The sequence below is a fragment of the Loxodonta africana genome, chromosome 9 (genome assembly GCF_030014295.1).
Source record: "Loxodonta africana isolate mLoxAfr1 chromosome 9, mLoxAfr1.hap2, whole genome shotgun sequence".
Lineage (NCBI taxonomy): Eukaryota > Metazoa > Chordata > Mammalia > Proboscidea > Elephantidae > Loxodonta > Loxodonta africana.
In genome coordinates, this window is record NC_087350.1 from 51,090,807 (window position 1) to 51,110,827 (window position 20,021).

General features: G+C 43.8%; 2 protein-coding genes across 9 annotated transcripts in view; one reads left to right on the forward strand and one right to left on the reverse strand.

The window, feature by feature from the left end:
• Positions 1–17,263, forward strand: part of PSMB7 (proteasome 20S subunit beta 7) — a 70,099-nt gene extending 52,836 nt beyond the window's left edge. Inside the window, exons 7-9 of one of the 3 annotated variants that reach the window (XR_010323021.1) lie at positions 12,089–12,240; positions 13,850–13,970; positions 16,010–16,122. Coding sequence is in view for 2 of the 3 variants with exons in the window: in XM_003407747.4 (XP_003407795.1) it covers positions 12,089–12,240; positions 16,010–16,121 (264 nt within the window). In the remaining variant the exon portion in view is untranslated. The other 2 variants (XM_003407747.4, XM_064291451.1) reach the window with 2 other exon arrangements.
• A 91-nt stretch (positions 17,264–17,354) lies between these two features.
• Positions 17,355–20,021, reverse strand: part of NEK6 (NIMA related kinase 6) — an 87,652-nt gene continuing 84,985 nt past the window's right edge. For all 6 annotated transcript variants that reach the window (XM_010587636.3, XM_010587635.3, XM_023544932.2 and 3 more), the window contains one exon: positions 17,355–18,886. In XM_010587636.3, the coding sequence (XP_010585938.1) occupies positions 18,776–18,886 (111 nt within the window). In that variant the 3' untranslated portion in view covers positions 17,355–18,775. The remainder of the gene's footprint in view (positions 18,887–20,021) is intronic.

The window sequence follows — 20,021 nt, forward strand, 5'->3', positions numbered from 1 at the left end:
TTGCCATTAAGGGCTTTGTAAGCTGTATTGATAGGTTGTGGTCACTCAGAGATGTGTGATGGCCGGGCTTGCATCCTGTTCACCTGAGTTTTAGCAGTCTTCAGCTGTGTGCCAACCTCTGTTCCTGGTTATATATACAGAAATGAGAAGTAGTCCTTTTCTTAGAGACATTTACAATCTAGTAGGAGTGGACAGATGGAATCTATCTTGGGGGTTGAAGATGGCCTCGAGGAGCAAGTGACTTCTCCCATGAACATTTTTCTCTTGGGGTTTGGGGAACGGGTAGGACAGGGAGATGGAAGAGAGGAGAGGAGACCATTCCAGCCACAGAGCATCATGTACAGAGGCATATGGGCTCCTGCCCTAACTTTCGGTTGCGTAATCCTGGAAGTTTGGACAGCTGAAACATACTGGGAAATGGGAAAACAAAACTCCAGACAGTGTCTAAAGTTGTCTGGGTGGTCGCTTCCTGAGTCAGTGTGGCCTTTTAATTAGCATTCGTTCTTCAGTGTGAGATAAGGTCGGAGCTTAGCATCCCTGTCCCTGTGTGTGAATATTTAGTTTAGAAAGCTGCCACCTTCCATTAGAGGTGGTTGTGTTTTGGCTGTGGGTGCAGGGGCTGTATTGACTTTTCAGATGTCCTTTGAGATTTACGTTGCAATGTAATTGGGAGATGCTGGTACTTAGTGTGTTGTGCATGGCGGAATTTGAGATTACCTGCTGTAATGAGACCCCAGCAGTATACCTCAGGAAGGTAGTTAAAGTTTTAACCTTAACAGATAATGTTACTTGTGGGTTTCTGTGAGGTAATTTATACTACTCTCAACTAACATTGAAATTGCGCAGAAACAAAATTTTTTAAATGATAGGAAATTGTGCAAAATACGTATTTGAAAATTCCACCTAGTAATACAGATTTTTGAAATGAATTTTTGCAGTGAACATTGTATCCGCAGAACACAATTAAACTTGTAGTCGTCATCACACCTGTCGTGATGGTGGAATATAGTTCTTCTAAAGCCAGAAATTGTCGCCTTGAGAACTAAGCCCTGATATTTTCAGTTGCCTCATATGCATGCAAAACTGGGTAATGAATAAGGAAGACTGAAGAAGAATTGACGCCTTTAAATTATGGTGCTGGTGAAGAATATTGAATATGTCGTGGACTGCCAGAAGAATGAACAAGTTTGTCCTGGAAGAAGTATAGCCAGAGGATGGTGAAACTTTGTCTCACATACTTTGGACATGTTATCGGGAGGGACCAGTCCCTGGAGAAGGACATCATGCTTGGCAGGGTAGAGGGTCAGTGAAAAAGTGGAAGATCCTTGACGAGATGGATTGACACAGTGGCTGCAGCAGTGAGCTCAAACATAGCAACCACTGTGAGGATGGCAGAGGCCTGGGCAGTATTTCATTCTATTGTACATAGGGTCTCTGAGTCGAAACTGAACCGACAGCACCTAACAAACAATAAAACCAGAAGGGGTAACGTTCACTACAGCGAGATCAGAATATTAAAAAGATATAAGGACACATTTACTTTGGTTCGTTGATACATATATTGCCTTTTAGCTCAGATGAATTGGGGTGATAGAGAACTGAAAACAGGGGCATGATGGAAAGTACATGCATGAGCTTTGAAGAAATCTGAGTTTGTAGATTGATTTTTGTCTCTTGTGTATCCTCTGTAGTCTCAGTTTATAAAATAAGAAGCCCACTTGTAAAATGGGCTTACCTCAGTACTTCAGGGGACTGTTAGGAAGGACCATGTTCATAAATTTCTAGACAGGCTTAACAAAATTTTGCCCTTATCCTCTAACTTGTTGTTAGGTGCTGTCAGGTTGGTTCCGGCTAGAGTCGGTTCCGACTAGAGTCGGTTCCGACTAGAGTCGGTTCCTCTTCCTTTGAAAAAATTAAAGAAAATTAAAATGTGTTAGCGTTTTCTTGGTCAGTTTTATTTAAGATTTACAATCAACAAATGGTCTGATGGAAAAATGAAGTTAAATGGTATCTTTTCTGACATACAATGTGGTCACAAAATAAGTTGATGTCCTGTTTTCTGAGAGGTTTTATGTATGTATATTTTTAGGGCCACCACCTGTCTGTCAATTTGTCATACCGTGATGGCTTGCATGTTGCTATGATGCTGGAAGCTATGCCACCAATATTTCAAGTACCAACAAGATCTTCATGCTAGAAGGTTTCAGCAGAGCTTCCAGACTAAGAGAAAACTAGAAAGAAAGGCCTGGTGATCTACTTCTGAAAATTAGCCAATGAAAACCTTATGGATCACAACAGAACGTTATCTGACTTGCTTTCTTTGGACAAAGCAGACCCAACCAAAGCAAACAAGCAGAGAAGAGCTGAATGGGGGTGGGGGCGGGGAGGTGTGAATCATGAGAGGCTACTGATGCCACACTTCTCCACGAGGCCCCTGGCTGATCATCTTTCCTGGGACCTCAGGCACACAAAGCCTTCCAACAAACAGTTACTTAAGGTTTAAAAAGAGGAAAGACTACCAAGGGGCATAAGAAAACTTTTGGGGCTAACAGATAAATTCACTATCACATTCAACTATTCTCTGCTTATCTTTTTTGATTGAGTCTGCTTTGTCTACTTCTACTTCCTTGTAACTTTATGTTGCACATGGCCAGCCCAACATGAGATTCTCCCTTAAGGCTTCTAACTCTTCACTTTCTTTCAGGTCTTACCCCCATAGTTAACCAGTCCCTTATACTCTTTCCCCAACACTGTCAGTGCCAGGTAGGTGTATCCTGAGAGCCCCACCATTGATGAAATGGGATTTACAAGTTGGTTCAACGTGGATATGATTTCCAGCATAACCTGAGTATTCTTTCACTGACTTTATTTTGTCCTTTCTTGGTAACAACACCCTTTAGGGTTCCTACTGCAGAAGCTTACCAATGTCTAGAAAAATTAAGTTAATCATTTTCTTCCCCTCCACCCACCAGAGAAATAAATAGCTGCCAAGAAGTTACAAAAGGCCTTTCTGTGAAGGCTGGGTTTGTTAGGAAGAGTAATTGGTGCCCAAGACTGATGGTGCAAACCCAGGTGGCACCTTGTGCTTCTCTCTCTCCTGTACTCCCACCCGATTGCTTCTTCCTCCTCTTCCACATCTAGTCTCTTAGTCCTGTTGATGGTCTGTGCCCGTCCCAGTCTGTCCTTTCCTCCCTGTCACCCAACCACCATCTTTCATTGGGGATATTAAAATCGCCTACCCTCCTGTCTCCCTGCTCTTGGCTTCTGTCCCCACTGCTTCCAAGTTGTAGTTTCTAAAAATACAAATCTAACTGCGTCATTCCCCAGCTTAAAATTTCCCGCAGCTTCCCACTGCCTAGCATGAAGGGCTGGCTCTCTGTGTGGCCCTGCCAACACCACCAACCTCCCCTTAGGCCACTCACTGCCTCATGGTTTGCGCTTCAGCTATACTTTCCTCTTTCCCGTTTTCATGCGTTTACTCCTGCTATCACTTCTGCCTCTTCACTTGGCTACCCTTATTTGCATTTCAAGACTTGGGCCAGTCATCTTCCCCTGCATCCAGCGGAACCTCTGTATACCTGTAGTAGTTCCTTTGGCTAGCCTGGCTCTGTATAGTGAGATTATCTTCTTGTTTCCCCCTCGGGACTATAGTTGGGTCTGTGCTTGCGTATACCTCGTCCCCAGTGTTCAGTACACTGTCTCAGAGAGTATCAGTATCAGGGCATTAGTAAATGCTTGCTAAACTAAACTGATCTGTGTATTTCTTTCAGGGTTTTGCATCTTCTGAAATTTGGTTCATTTGTGGCCACTTTTTACACTTCCTAGAGCAAGGGTGCTCTGTACTTCCTTGGATTTCCTTCCTGTCCTTCCTTATCCTTTCAAGGTTATAGAAGCAAGATCATACAATATAACATAGTCCCTAGAATAGCCTTCCCACACACGCCCTGCACGTTGCAGTGGTTTTCCATCCTCCAGACTGGCGGTGGACAGGCTCCATGTGAACATGGCTCTTCTGCTTGTCTCAGACTCTGGCTTCAGTCTCTACTTCTGACAGGACTGAATTTCTGTCATCGCTTCCTTTCCTTTTCCCAGGAAACCCTAGTGCTGGCTTCTTTTATCTTTGTTGTGACCCAAGGAACAAATTCACTTCATTCTTTCCCCTTCTCTTTTCAGGTCATAGTCCTTTCAGTGTCTCTAGTCACTTATTGGCAGAGTTGTCACTGATCACATTGTCTTATGGAAAGAGAGAAATATTATTAAGATCTTATTAGTATCTGAGGCAGCTTGGTTTTCATTTTGAGGATTCTTGAGCCTACTTCTCACTCTTTAAATCCAGACGTCTGTGTTTTTTTTTTTCTCTGATTACATTTAATTCAATGCAGCCTTGGAAATATATATTTGTATACACATATGCTATGAACACTGATTTCTTTTCCTTGTAGAAAGCAATATGTTCTCATCTCTTTTGGTCCTTTTCCCTCTGGAAGCTTAGGTATTTTTTTCTTTCATTTGCTGTCACAGAATCCAGTGAAACCACTTGCCTGCCACTGATTTTCCTAATGGTGGGATAGGAGGACATAGGTTTTGGTGATGCCAGGCACTAACTTGGCCCAAATCCCTGGCTCTCCCACTTACACAGTCGTGTGCCTTTGGGTGCATCAGACAACCTTCCTGAGAGCCTCAGTTCTTCATCTGTAGTGGGGATAAGAGGCCCTGCCTCACACAGTGATTGTAAGGATTGAGTGAGTAGCATCAGTGTTTGGCTCATACCCAGGGATGAGCTGGGTGCTCCCACGCCCTTGCCTCTTTCCCTCTACCCTAGAACTTGCTAATAGTTCCAATACTGTTTCTAAATCTATGTGTCAGGGGCATTCCTATCCCTTTATTCCTCACAACAGCCTTTAGATGGAGGCATTATCCCCCTTCTTCGGATGGGCACCTTGTGGCTCAGAGAGAGTTAAGTGCTGTGTTCATTACTGACCCAGCTCTCCTGGGGCCTGTCTCATTTTGTGACAGCCTTTTCTGGTCCATTGTGGTTATATAGCCTCTGATGTCTCCTTTCCTAGCCACGAGTTGTGAGTAGGCTTTTGCCTCATCGGTGATCTCGGACAGGACTAGTGATCCAGGTGGCAATTCCTTGAACATGAACGCCCTTTCCTCTACTTTCTAACCAAACTTGTTGCTGTCCAGTCGATTCCAACTCATAGTGACCCTGTAGGGCGGAGTAGAACTGCCCCATAGGGTTTCCAAGGCTGTAAATCTTTATGGAAGCAGACTGCCACATCTTTCTCCCATGGAATGGCTGGTGGGTTCGAATCACTGACCTTTTGGTTAGCAGCTGAGAGCGTAACCACTATGCCACCAAGGTTCTTTGCCTAAAACCCTTTAAATCACCCTACACCCACCGCAGGTTTTCCCTCTGTTATTTGTATCACCCAGATCTTGTTACAAAAAAGCTATTGAGGAAAGAAATGGCAGCACCATGTAGAACTTAAAAGACACGGTCACTCACTCCCCACTGTATGGGCCCACTCAGCTCACTCAGCACCAGCTGCAGTTCAGTTGCGCTTACAATTCCCAGGTGTTCACACAGGCAGACCATGTTTACCCAGACAGCTCAAGCCAAAACCAAAACTCAGACACCTTTGCATTTGTCACACAGCCCAGTCTGGAAAAAAAAAATTAAATTAACTTTTTCCGTTATAAAATATGTAGCTACACATGGGATACGTCAGGTCTGTTACACAGTGCAGGAAGCATACTGCTTTTAGGGGGGGACTGTTCTAAACACTTTTTTGAGCTCTTTAAATTTTATTCAACTGTCGGCTATTAATGACTCCTTCAGGCCACATCAGTGGCATAGAGAACCTCAACATGTCAAAGGCCTCTCCAAGATGTTGTATTTAAACTTCTCTTTCGAGTGTTTAACTGTCTTCCGATGCCGTTGTTCTCTGGCCCCAGTTGGGACTGATGAGATTTTTGAATTACACCATTCTGAAATTGACCTGTCTCATAATTTTGTTTTTTAGCTTGGCAAAGCTGTGAGTGTATTTGAAGTTAATGTTTCACTTACTCATTTGCTGACAAGCACTGTGCTAGCTGTCTGGGATACAAAGATGGAGAAGGTGTGAGACCCACCCCTAAGCTGCAAAATTTTGGTGCTCTCTCTCTCTTTTTTTTTTTTTTTTGAGTCCAAACTCTACTCACACCCAGACTTTTATCTACTGTGCTGCAGATCACTAGAGCAATGGAATTTTTTGCTGTTTCAAGTAAAAGAGACAACACAGATTTTCCAAGGTGAATTTGGGCTGCTTCAGTTCTTGTTGAATAAAATTCTTAGTTGTTAATAAAGGAGCAGACTGTAACGATCTAAATCGTCTTTATAGATTCAGTAGCAAATAGGAGAATTGATGAACGTTGTGTGAGAGTTAAGCCATGATGCCACCCACATTCTTGGTCCCCTGGAGCAAAAGTAGGAAGGGCCACTACCCTTTGACTTCTGGTGTGGCAGGAGGACGGAAGGCAAAGGGATACCTTGGCAATGCCCCGAAAAGTGGTAGAGCCAGGGGAGCTCCGTTCTTCATGAAAAGAGGCTGAACATTTCTTCCCTTTTCTACCCCTTAATGTCATCTCCTCAGTGACATAAATGGAGTGTGTTTTCCAGCAAACGACCAATTTTATTTGCCTTTAAATTCTTTTAAAATTTTAGTTACAAATTGGTTGTCTGAACTGACTTGCTGTGTATATGTATTTTTACATTCCGAAGCTGTATCTAAAATACTGTGTTAGGTTTTCAGTCAGATGCATATTTAATATCTCGCCTGCCACCAGTGTAAGTACAGTGCTGTTCGCTATGCATAACTGAACAGTCAGATGTGGAGGGTTTATTTAAAGAGTATTAATTTGGTGCTGAACTGTCCAGGATGCCATTGGCTGGGGCACCTGCATTTTACTCTGATGACATTCCCTATTTAAAAATCACTTAAGTGAGAAGAGAAATTCAGTTGTAGCTGTAGACAAAAATAATGTGGAAAAGTTTCTTTGCAGTACTGTTTTGGACCTACACCATAGCGGATGCCGAGGTAATCCATCAGCTTGTGAGTGTCTACAAAACGCAACTCTCCAGATAACAGGTTTAAAGTAAAGATTTAATACAGTCTCCATCTCCTATGATGTTGCAGTGACAGTTTAAAACTCATTCTCTAAATCTCAGCAGACTTTATAGCTAGCAGTGGGCCAATATAAAGTTTAATAGCATTACAACACATAAATCATCTTTTAAAGATGCTGCTAGTAGCTCCAATATTAAATGCAGACAATCGCCTGTGTTATAAATAATTTATCAAACACCATTTCAGATTAGCCCTCCATGCTGAGTTATTTATTTTAGCCTTTTCTGTACGATTCCTAAGGCACTTTTTGAAAGATCCATTACTGGTCAGTTTAATGAACTTGGGGGTCTGTTTTGTCCCCTCAAGCACTCGGGTACAGCTGTGGTGACCATTACATGGCCGACGTGGACCTCTTTGTGCCTTTTACAAGTGCTGCCCATTTGTCATGTAGCGGTAAATGGAGCTGCACATTGGAGTCCAGGGACACATTGTGCGATGCAGTGATGGAGACAAACAGATAGCTCTATAAAGTGCTGCTTGTCACAGCTGACTTGTAGTACAGTACATCACTCTTATTGTAATCTCATTTAAGAAGCAGGGGTGGCCCGGGGGACTGATATTCCCAGTTAGTTTGGTCTTTGTAGCTATAAAGCAGGAAGTGTTCCTTTTATATTCTCTGAACTTTTAGGGAGTGTGCTTTTTGCTTGGATTAATTATTATAGAAACTTCTGCGTGGCACTGCATGAAGATTTGTCAGCAGATTCGTTCGGACCTCCTTCTCCTGGCCTGGGGCCTGGTACAGGCTGCTTAGAAATAAACTGTGCTTTTAGGAGCCCTTTGACTTGCTTTATTAAATAAGTCACCATTTATTAAGCATCAGCTATGTGCCAGATGCTGTAGTAGGTGCTTTTATTTCTAATACTTGCAGCAATCTTGTGAGGCAGGATTTATTATTAATATATTGCAGAGAAGGAGAGTGAACTCAAAGGGGTGTAGCGACTTGCCAGAGGTTGCACAGCAGTAGGTATGAGCCTGGGGATTCAAACCCAATCTGTCTGCCTCCACATCTACCAGGATGAACTTGAATCTGGGTCCACCAGCTAGCTTTCAATCACCAGGGTCATGGTGGTCTTTTAGCCGAGCATCTCAAAATAAAAGGAGGTTACCAGTAGCTTGCAGGGCCATTTTTCGAGTAGCGAGGATGAGACATTGAATCCACATTGCCTTGTGACTAGCAGCGTAATCCACGAGCAGCTGGCCATGGGAGGATGCTGGCCCCAGCAGTGGGAGAGGCATTGCACCTGGGCCTGACCAGCTGGGGTCACGGGCTCTGCAGGACCCTAGTCAGAGCCCCTCTGTAGCAGCTGTCCCCAGGCAGATGCTGCCCAGGATGCAGGCCGCTCTGCATCTTCCAGAAAAGGGAGGTGCAGTTTCTCTATGAAGAATGAGAGGCAGAAACAATGCTTCCTGCCTTTATTGTGGGCCAGAAACAGAGAAAAATGTGGTGTTTTCCCCACCCTTGCTTTTATTTGTAGTTTTTCTTGATGGTTTTCCTAAATATTTGGTAGCACGTGTTAAAGACAAAACTTGTTTAATTGTGAAATTCCATCATAAAGAAAACACAGAACAAATATGCCCAGCAGTGTATTTGCATATGCATCTAGAATTATGGGTATGGAAATACTGTAATCAAAGACAGTATTCGGCATATGAAGCATTTCCCAGAACATAGTAGGTCTCCATAAATAGCTGTTGAAGACATTAACTACATAAAAGTGGTAATTTTCACAGTTTTGAGAGTTTGTTTTTTGCTTTATGGAATATGTGAAATAAGACCTTAGATCTTAATACTGATCTCTGACATAATTAGACTGTAGAAATGTTACTCTAACCTGGTAGAGAGTGAAGAAGGCTCTTTATTTAGGTGGTGGTCTGTAGGCAGTTTGGGAAACACAGCCCTCCCTCCCCTCTCCCAATGGAAATGACCTGCAGAGATGCTGCTAGTTGACCCAAAGAGAGTTGGCAACCATCTTTCCCTAATTTGCCCCATTCTGAGCATCCTGGTGATGGGGGAGTGACACAGCCCTGAATCAGGTAACCTGCTCTCCCCTGTCTGCGAGTAGCTTAGGAGCCCAAGGCTGAGGCAGGCTGCTTGTGAGCTGATGTGGCTTGTGGTGTTCTGGCTGTGGAGCCCCGGGGACCTGGATTTGAATAGCAGCTCCCTATTTCTACTTGTGAGACCCTGGGTGGGTCATTGAATCTCAGTCCTAGTTTCTGACAATACCAACCTCACAGGATGGTTGTGGGGGTAAAAATAAATAACGACTTGGCACATTGTATGTAGTAGGTGCTCCGTAAATGTCAGGTTAATTTCATTTCATGACATCTTTAGCCCTGTGTATATGAGAGGGGAGTGGGACCTGGGGGCGGGGGGGGATAGGTTGTTGCGAGATGTTCTTTCTTGAGATTTTGCCCTTAAAATTGGTGGGGAGGAAAGGAATTAAAAGGTATATTTTTCCTAATTTTTAAAAAAGCCTTTACATTTAAATAATAGCAAGCATAATAGTTTTATGAGTAAATCAGGCTATACATGATATAGTTCAAAATTCGCACATTTTTAAGTTTTATAAGTTATCTACTCACATTACTGAGTATTTGCAAAATAGAAGAAGAATCACCTGTAATCTCATAGCCCTGTCAGCATTCTGGGATTTATGTGCCCAGTCTAATTGACTGACATTAGATCTGCACATCTAATACCATGTATCTATTTCAGTTTCTTCTAAATCTTCTCCATCCCCATACCCCAGGAAAAAATAATTTGGGAAATTTAAATCTGTAGTCCTAAATGCTACTAGCAGGAGTTGTGATGTCCGCCAGGTACCATTGGCTGGTTCAAGGCACCAACAGCAATGATGAGAAAAGACAAAGCAGAGGAAGTAGTACAACAAAGGAGAGAAGGGAAAGGGGAGATGGTAGGTCAGGAGTAGAGGAATGCAGGGGATCCTCCTACACACAGACAGACACACGGGTGCAGAGGGTCATTTTCATTTAATAAGTTCTAAATTTCTAGGGCTTTGCTTTTTAAAAATGTAACCATGAAAAGTCTACTGACCATTTTCAAAGAAACAAGTTGGAATGAGGTTGCGTTGTTAAAGCAGCTGGGTTTTGTGGTCCGTATTAAAAAAAAAAAAAAATTTTTTTTTTTTTTTAATCTAGTAGCAGCACCAGCAGCCATTTCTTTATCTCTGTTCTAAGTAATACTTTCTTTGCTACCACCTTCACTGGTTTCTGGCAAGGCTTTTGGCCTCATAGATTATTAGGAATCCCAGGAGAGAATACTGACTAGGGGAATTCTCGGCTGAAATAATTCTTAAAGGACTGTATATATACTGTATATGCCTTCATTGGTCCCGCTCAGGTGACACTCAGGAAGTGAAGAGTGAGGGGATAAAGATTAAAGTAACTCCCTTGCCACTGCTACTAGGTTGCTGAGGATCCCCCTTCCAGTAGAGCCTTTTCTGTCCTCTGAGTCTGCTGAGAGTGCTCATGTCAGTGGAGTCTCAATTCCCGGCTTGGGGCAGTCAGAGGAGCAGGAGCCCTGAGTGGTCTCCCAGATCTTCTGACAACTTGAAGTCAGTGAATCTACCTTTGGAGGATCTAAAGAATGGAATTTTAGGCAGGGAGTGTATATTTCTCAAAGGGTGTTACTTAGATGAGCTCTCCTTAGTTCAGCTAGCATGGTTTATGGACTCTCCTGTCCTGGTGGTTTGGGAAGGGCTGCAGAACAGGTCGGATTCCCTTCTTTGGGAATTTGGTTCATTTTTATTCTTACTGCATAAAGGGTTTTAACTTGATGTTCCCTGGACCCTACCCTGTTTCCTTCACTTGCCTGCCTTCTGTTTCGCTACCTCGTTTTCTGGGGTGCTTGGTGTGCCTGGCCTTCAACCCTACCTAAAGCCTTCGCTGACCTAGCCAGTGTTCCCACAGCTTCCTGTTGGTTTCCCATTGGCCCTTATCACATTGCATTGTAGTTACTTGGGTCTCATGCCCGTTCTGAACTTTAAGCCCCTACAGGGCAGGGACCTGGGGCCCTATCTGTCTCTGCAGCCCCAGCTCCTAGCACAGGGCCTGGCACATGATAGGCCTTCTGGGATGAGAGATGAATTAATCCGCTTGTACACTGGTAACTGTTGGAGTCTTAGACCTGCTTCCAAAAGTAGAGCAGAGGAGAGAGTGTTTCAAAGAAATGAATCACTTCAGTGAACTTGTAGGCTCATTAGTAGGAGGAGATAGATTCTCTTGGGCAAGGGGTTCCATCCTTATCTGCAAACATTTTCCTAGATCACTGTTGTGTTTTGGTGTTAGTGTTTTTCTGGGTGATAATGACTGTCCATTATGGGACCAGGAAGCAAATTTCAGCTGTTGTTGGACATTTTAGGTCAGAGGTCAACAAACTACATATAGCCTGTTATCCAAATCTGACCCACCACCTGTTTTTGCTAATAAAGTTTTATTGGAACTTTATTATCATGCCCATTTGTTTACGTATTGTCTATGGTTGTTTTTATGCTATGATGACAGAATTGAGTAGTTGTGACAGAAACTGCATGCTTACAAAGCCTAAAATATTTACTGTCTGGGCCTTTATAAGGAAAGTTTGCTGACCCCTATTTTAGATGGTAAATTGTCCTCTGTTAGCCCAGAGTCCCCAGTTTTTAAATGATTGACCTTTAAGCAGCGTGGTGAAGAGAGGACACATGCATAAAGGGGTTGAAAGGCCCATTTACCAGCTAAGAGACCTTGGGTAAATCACTCGGGTACTTTGAGTCATTTTCTTCATCATAAGATGAGTATTGAAACAAATGCCTACTCCACAGGTGGTTTTGAGCACTGCCTGTGAAAGCACTTTGTGAACTAACAGAGCAAGGCCACAGTCTGGCTATGGACACTACTGTTGCCATTCTCTTTTTCAGGAGGAGGACGCCAAGAAGCTGGTGAGTGAAGCCATTGCAGCTGGCATCTTCAATGACTTGGGGTCTGGAAGCAACATTGATCTCTGTGTTATCAGCAAGAGCAAGCTGGATTTTCTCCGCCCATTCTCAGTGCCTAATAAGAAGGGCACCAGGTAAATGAAGCAGATTACATTCTCCCCTGTGTCCACTGCCTTCCATGGCCACCTTTGATATCTCCATGGCATCTGGACAGGGTTTTCTTGATTTTTCCCCACATTAAGTAAATCTAGTGTACCCCAGGCCAGCCATGCACAACAGACCTTTGAATCATTTGCTTTATGACTGTGGGCTGGTATCAGGTGTAGAAAAGTTATTTAATTCGTAAAATATTGATGGGAGAGGTGGGGCAGGGGTGCCAGGAAGGAGCTGTAAGCTGGGAATTGGGGAGGAAAGGTGTGTCTCTTAAAGAATCCCCTGAAATTCTGTGAGAAGGTGTGTTTTTCAGGGCAGACAGCTCGTATCTTTTTTTTTTTCAGAGTGGTCCATGCCTCCTAAAAGATTATAAACCACTGATGACGCATATCCAAAAGTTAGGCTTGGGAGTGTTTCTGGGGTTCCCTGCTCTATGGAGAGTCCTGCCATTTAGCCCGTGTCACGTGCTGAGCAGATGCCATATTCTCAGCATGTGACCCAGGTGAAGAGCTGTGGGATATGGATCTAGTTGCTGAACGAAACTGAAAGGTTTCAGACCTGGTGGCTGGGGAGTGTGCAGATGAGCAGCTCATTTGTAATTCCCCTCATGGTTGTCCAGCTGCTTGGCCATCCTCTGTCTTCTGACCTCTTCCTGGAACCTGAACAGCTCAAGATGTGGCTCCTGAGCTCTGCTTGTGGCTGCATTCATCAGAGTGTGGCAGGGCCGAGAGGGCTGGTGTAGGACAACAGGACTTATAAACTGGACCACCTCCCATTCAGCCCCACAGCTAAGGCCAGAGGATAGCAAGCACATCATCTTCTGGAAGGCTTGCTTTAACCCCTCTTCATATACTCATGCTCTAAATCTCCTGATTTATAAGGAAAGAATGGAGCATTCAAAACCAGCAAGTATTTGTTGCTGCTTTCACTCAAAATTGTGACAGCTCACTGTGTTCTCGCATGGTAGAGCAGCCCAGCAGCAGAGAGCCGTGGCTCAGTGGTGGAGGAAATGTCAGCAGCTAGCTTGGGACTTGAGGCAAGTTAGTCTCCCTGCCTTTGAGATGATAGAACTGGACTAGGTGATTGTTAATGATTCCATGCAGTTCCTCGGGCCTTTAGCAGCAGGAAGGGGAGCAACTTTTGAGGCTCAGAGCTATGTTGGAGGAGTGAGCTTTGCTGAGCTTCCTGAGGACCTGAGCCAAGTATCCCTGCATGGCCTGCTTCACCAGTCACCTACAAGGTACTGCATGACTTGGGCAAGTCCATGATGAAGAGATGATGGTAGGAGGGGGTAGTGGTTACACTCTATTCAGACTGAACCCAGTGTCCTGGGTGAGAATTCTGAAAACCACATTTGAGCTGTTGAGAGATAGTATGTATTCTTGTACATGACTTGTAAGAAATACAGCCAGAGTTCTCCTTGGAAGTGAGGATGGTGGTTCCTCAAAAAACTAAAAATAGAATTACCATATGACCCAGTAGTTCCCCTCCTAGATATATACCCAAAATACTTGAAAACAGAGACTTGTAGACCGATGTTCACTGAAGCAATAGCCAAAAGGTGGAAGGAACCTAAATATCTGTCAACAGATGAATGGATAAAGAAAATGTGTACATACATAGAATGGAATACTACTCAGCCAGTAGGAGAAATGAAGCCTTGATACATGCTACAGTATAGATGGAGCTGGAAGACATTATGCTGAATGAAGTAAGTCAGTCACGATACAGCAAATATTGTATGACCTAACATATAAAAGACAAGAAAAGGCAAATGTATAGAGAACAAAGTTTATTAGTGGTTACCAGGGACAGGAGGGAGGGTTTAATGGTGATGGAAGTAACGCATTAAGGGTGGGGATACACAGCCAGTTATTGTAATTGCTGTCAATAAGTTGTATACGTATAGAAAGTTGAATTGGCAAAAGTTGTGTGATAGATATATTTACAACAATGACCAAAAAAAAATAGAGTAGCTGTTGAGACTGCTTTTGAACAACCAAAAACCTCATGGGATTTGATTTCTTGGTTTGGAGGTATAGGGCCATGGTTTCATGGGATATCCTATTTAATTTGGCCTAATAACATGTTCAGTGCTTCTGTTCTACCTCCTAGATCGATGCATAGTGCCTGGAGTCTTATAACCTTGCAAGTGGCCTTCAGGCTACAATAATTGGTCTTTATTTTCCTGGAGCAACAGAGGAAGAAGGAGAGTCAGGAATAGGAGGAAGAAATGGAATGCATGGCTAATTACCTCTACAAAAAACTGCCTCCTTCGCCATGAAACCAGAACAGCTGGATGGTGCTCAACTACCATTACTGAACATTTTGATCAAAGATTCCATAGATGAATCCTGATCAAAAGGGGGAAAATGAAGAACAGAATTTCCAATTCTTATAGACTCTAGACTTTCTGGAGCCCTGGAAGGTGGATGGACTCCTGAAACTATTGCCCTGAGATAATCTTTAAACCTAAATCAAAAATATCCCCTCAAGTCTTCTTAAAACCAAACAGTAGTTTAGCTTAATGTCTGCCTTGAGCATTATGCTCTTTTAAGAACTAACTGTATGAGATCAAATTGACAACAGCAACTCGAAGGATTAGATAGGAACCTTAAAGGACAGAGAATTTATGTTAAAAGGGGAGGAACAGCTCAGCAAAGGAGGTGAAAATGGTTACACAACTCAGTGCAATCACTGTCACTAAATGGTACATGTAGAAACTGTTGGATTGGTCTGTGTTTTGCTGTGTATATTCTCAATGACAAAATAAGTAAAATTATATATTTACAAAGAATAGAGTGTGGTGGTATGAGAAAGTTTTGCAGAAATGATGGTAAGCCGTTCTTTGCTGCCCAAGCTCCTGAGTTGGATACAGAGCTCTGCAAATCTCCCTCCCTTTTTTCTGCACCTTTGTTCCTCTTTGAGGCCAAGTTCCCATTTGGGACGGTAGGTTTCTGAGGAACACATGGCCATGGCACAGCCAAGCAGCCTTCTGTTAGTCCATGCCCCTTGTGCCAGGTTGACAAATAATGCCCCAGCTAGGGACAGACCAGAAAAACCTGTGGGCTTGTGCTGCTGCTTGACCATATCGTCACTCCTGGCCCCACTGTGAGAATTAATGAATGGTTCAAATATATATCTTACAGACTGCCTTGTGCTCAGATTCACTCCAGGAAAAGGTGTTGGGTGTGTCGTTCTGGTAATCTGCCTTGTCCCTGTGGTGGCAACTGTCTTGAGTCTCGAGGCTGTGGTCTAAAGTGACAAGCCCACAGTTTGGCTATGGATTGTGTTACATTGTTTATGCTTCCAGGCATTTTAAAAATGTTTAAGGTAATAGTTATTTCATTCTTGTTGCTTCTGAAGAAACTTAAAGGTTTTACTTCCTGTTGGTTACTGAAGGATGCTTTAGCAAGATTGAAGCTTAAATCAAATGACCAGATACTTTCCGGCATCTGCTGGGGATATGAGATGGGGAAGGAAATTTGAATGCCAGGTGCTTTCTCTGCATTATCTCTTTTAAGGTGTATTATACCTTCCAGGGGTCCCCATTTCATAGCACTTCAGAGATGAGGAAAGTGAACCTTAGGGAAGTTGTGTTCCTCCCAGGGTCACCAAGCTGGGAACTAGGGGAGCCCATATTCCAGACCAGACCTGCTTGCTGCCTCTTCTGAATATTTTTCACTCTCTCCTGCCCTCTGCAGGACACCTTAGGGGAATCCTAATATACTTTCGTTTTTCTCTCCCTAGGTCTGGCCGCTACAGGTGTGAGAAAGGGACCACTGCCGTCCTCACCGAGAAAGTCACTAACCTGGAAATAGAGGTCCTGGAAGAAACAGTCCAAACGATGGACACTTCCTGAATGGTGTCATTGGATGCCTGGCTGGTTATTGCTTTAGAAGACGGGCATCGGAGGGTCTCCTCCGCATAAGAGATTCATTTGGCTAATGTTTGCTGAATGAAACTAAATAAATAATAATTAAAAAAAAAAACAGATCGGGTGGTCGAGGCCTGGGGGCTGTGTGTTTTGGGGGGTTGCTAAGACCCGTCAGCCTGGCCTCTTTTAGGATGTGAATTTCTCCCTGAGCACCAGTCTAGGTTGTGGTGGGTGTAAAGAGTGATGTAACTCTCCTAAACCCAGCAGTGTGATGCCTCATCTGTTGCAGAAAGTCAGATTGGGCTACTTTGACTCTTCACGTGAACATTTACACCCACCCCTTGTGCTAACTTGTTTTTGTTCAGGGTGGCTCTCGTTTTGTTTTGTTTTAGGTTGAGTGCAACACAGCCTTCTACTCCAGCAGCCAAGTAAGAAAGAAAGAAAGATGAATCTCCCAGTTTGATTTCTAGAGCCCAAGAAAAGGGAGGAGGGGCAGACCATTTGCTTTGCTTGTAGCTGCATGAACTTGAGTGAACTCCACTTTGTCTAGTGCCACAGAAATCGGAAGGAATGTTTTTGGGTTTACTGTTTTGTAATAATTAAGACACAATCATTTCACAAACATGAGGCCTGGTGAATGGTTGAAATTGTATGTCTCCAGAGGGTCCTATTAGTCAAGCAGAATTGTTCTCATGATGTTGAAAAGGGATGGAGTAGAGAAAGCAAGTTCATCTGTGTTCTCAGGCTGGTTTTTCCAAGGGAGACGCAATAGGGGTTCTGAGAGCCATAAGAGGAATATTGGCTAAATATCTGTCTGGACCTGGAACAACTTTCAGTGGTGAGTGCTAGGCAGGAGACAGACACTTGACTTTCCCCTGGGGAGAGCATTGCTGGGGGACACATGAAAGAGGCCTGGCACCAGTCTTCTAGAGTGGACCCACTGGTAGCCAGCGTCCCTTGTCACAACTGCCAGGAGTTGGGTGGGGAGAACAGTGGAATTATTTAGGGCAGCAACTTGGCTGATGATTATTATCTGGGGAGCTTAAAAAAATTCCAGGATTACTCAGAATGTCTGGGGCCTGGGAAACTGTGTTTTTAAAGACTCTTCAAGAAATGGTGCTTCTGACACGGTTTTAAGTGTAGGGCCCACTGGTTTGGAAGGGGAAAGTATGAAACTTTTAAAATTATCCATGAATCAGACTCATTCACAGAAGTAACCCCTCTTACCCCATTTTATTTCAAACATGGAGAACAAGTACAAAGCAAAGGTTGCATCTGAAGAAAATCTCTGAAAACCTACAGTGTTACAGTAGAACAGAGTTCACACGGAAACACAGCAGTGCCTCCTTCCCAAGTCCTTTATTCCTGTGGAGGCTAGGAGAGTCAAGAAACACCGGACACCAACGAACAGGTGGGCGTGTGTGCTCTGGTCTTGAGGGCTGAACTGTCACCAAGTCAGTGGACGTCAACTTAGACCATTTGAGGATTAATTTGAGTATAAAGACAAAATTCAAACTATTTCCTTCAGAGCTTGAATTCACATTTATAAATTAATCTTCACAGTTAATCCTGTTTGGGAATAAGAAATAAATGAACACATGTCTGGTTTCCTACACATAGTACAGCTGTACATGAATTCTTACATGATCTGTGGACTTCAGTTCTGTGAGGTGGGGAGTGGCTACCATTTTTGGAACGTCTACTATGTGCTGGATAACTTGCATGTTTTATTTCAAATTCTGTCACAACCCTAAAGGTAGGTATTATTAATCCCATTTTACAGGTAAGGAAACTAAGGCTCAGAAAGTTAAGAAATTTGTCCAAGATCACACTAGGAAGTTGCAGAATCAGAATTCGTAGAGAGGACAGCCTGAGGGGAAAGGCCTTGTCTTTTTTGTATCCCGCGATTCCACGGCTTAACACTGATAGTGAAATGAAGTCTCAGCATTCAAGCAGATGATGAAGTGCCTGGTACATAGCGGGTGGTCAGTAGAAGATGGCTGAACCGGACTGCAAGGAAAACCCCCATGGCTTTCAGATATTTGCCTTCTGGAGCTCTATGCCAGATGCTGAGTTCTCCTCACTGTCATTCATCAAGTTATAATATAGATAAAAAATATTAGCAAAATCTCCATTCTATGTGAAAAAAGTCATTTCCACTTTATCCCTTTACAACAGACTAAATTAAGCTCACAGATTGTTGGAAAAGACTCTAAGAACTAAACTGAACTTGCTGCTAACCATTTTCAAAGGCTCACTGTACAAATCACAGTCTCTTGCAGTTCTGTTAGTATGAACGTTGACAAGTCACTGAAGAAATTCTCCAAAGGATTCACATTACAATCCTGATACAAGGGGCACTTCAGGGGCTTACTCAGTCAACCCCTCCTTATTAACAACCCAGCCTAGATTGTCTACAACACTTACAGAACTTTTGAATTTGACCATCAGTAACATGTGACCAATGCCCTCCCCAGATGCCGTCTTCAGCATGTCTGCTGTAAAGCCTGGCCCCCTTTGGGGAACCTGCTGAACCCTCTTGTCTTAGTTCTAGGCTACCAGGTGGCCACTTCTGAGAGAGGATGACTCAAGTAAGGCAAAATGGTGCTGGCTTTTCATAAGGCACGGTGCATCCAAGTTCAGCTGCTTGAAGTCCAGCCGTGCATCTGTTTGGCAACCTGGTGCACATATCCAATGTCCGGTCTTTGGTTGGGGTCAGGGTAGATGCACATGCTGACCAGTTCTCGTAACTGCAAGGGAGAGAACGGTTTGTGTTATTAAGAAAGCAGCCTTACCAAGGCACTGCACTCAGTACTTGTATCTGCATTAACCCATTTAATCCTTGTAGCAACTAGAAGACTGTATGTACAGCCCCCACAGCTACCAAGGGATAGCCAGGACCAATCCTAGGCCTGTCTGGCCCCAAAGGCCACGCTTTGACACTCTCAGAGTGGTTACCTCTAAATAACTTTGAACTCTCAACTGTCCTCCACAGCACTGGGCGGCAAAGCTATTCTTGTGCGTGTATCTCTGCTGTCAGTCATGCAGATGCCCAAACCAGAGGACAGAACTCAAGGAAGGGCTTATTGATCATAATAAAGGCATTAACATGCAGCAGGGCTGCAGTCTGCCCACCCTCTGGCCTCTTTATTGTGCTCATGAAAGACAGAGCTTTTAATTATACAGGCACTGAAGGCTGTTCCTGCCTCGAGGTGGGGGAGGGGGTGCCTTGAGCCTCTGATCGCCTCACGTTCTGATAGCCAGAGTGCCAATTATTTTAATGGTAATTAAAATAATGACCTTAAAAAGCCTGCATCTTAACTTGCATCACTGGGCTCACCACAATGTTTTTCATTTAAATACCTGCTGCTGGAGGGGCTGGCTCACCCTGTGGGGTCATGGGCAGCAGCAGGGAGAGGGAAGGTCCTGAATAAGAGGGGTCTCAAGTGGCCTCCAGTTGCCACGCTCAGGGATGCTGGGGAGGGCCAAAGGGGCATCCTGGAGGCCCAGGGGTGACTGTATAGACTGCCGGATGAGGTGTTTCAGGCTGAGTGGGCCCGGGCCTCCTGCAAACAGGGTTCATCTGGACAGGCAATTTTCTAACTGGTCTACGGAGCCTTAGGGCATACCTTCAACCTGCATGTGCTCCGTTTTGGGGATCCCGGTGCTTATAAAAACCCTGAACAGATGACAGCTGAGCCTACAGCCTGCTCACATTCCTGGAGTCAGGTCTTAACAATACTCAAAGTAAGGTAGCTGTGGCTGAACTCTGACAGGTTAAAACACTCAAGAAACCCAGTTTAAGGCAAAGTCTGTGTGACCTGAATTGCTCACTTGTGAGTAGCCCACACAGTACAATGAATACATATTTGAAATTTTCAGAAA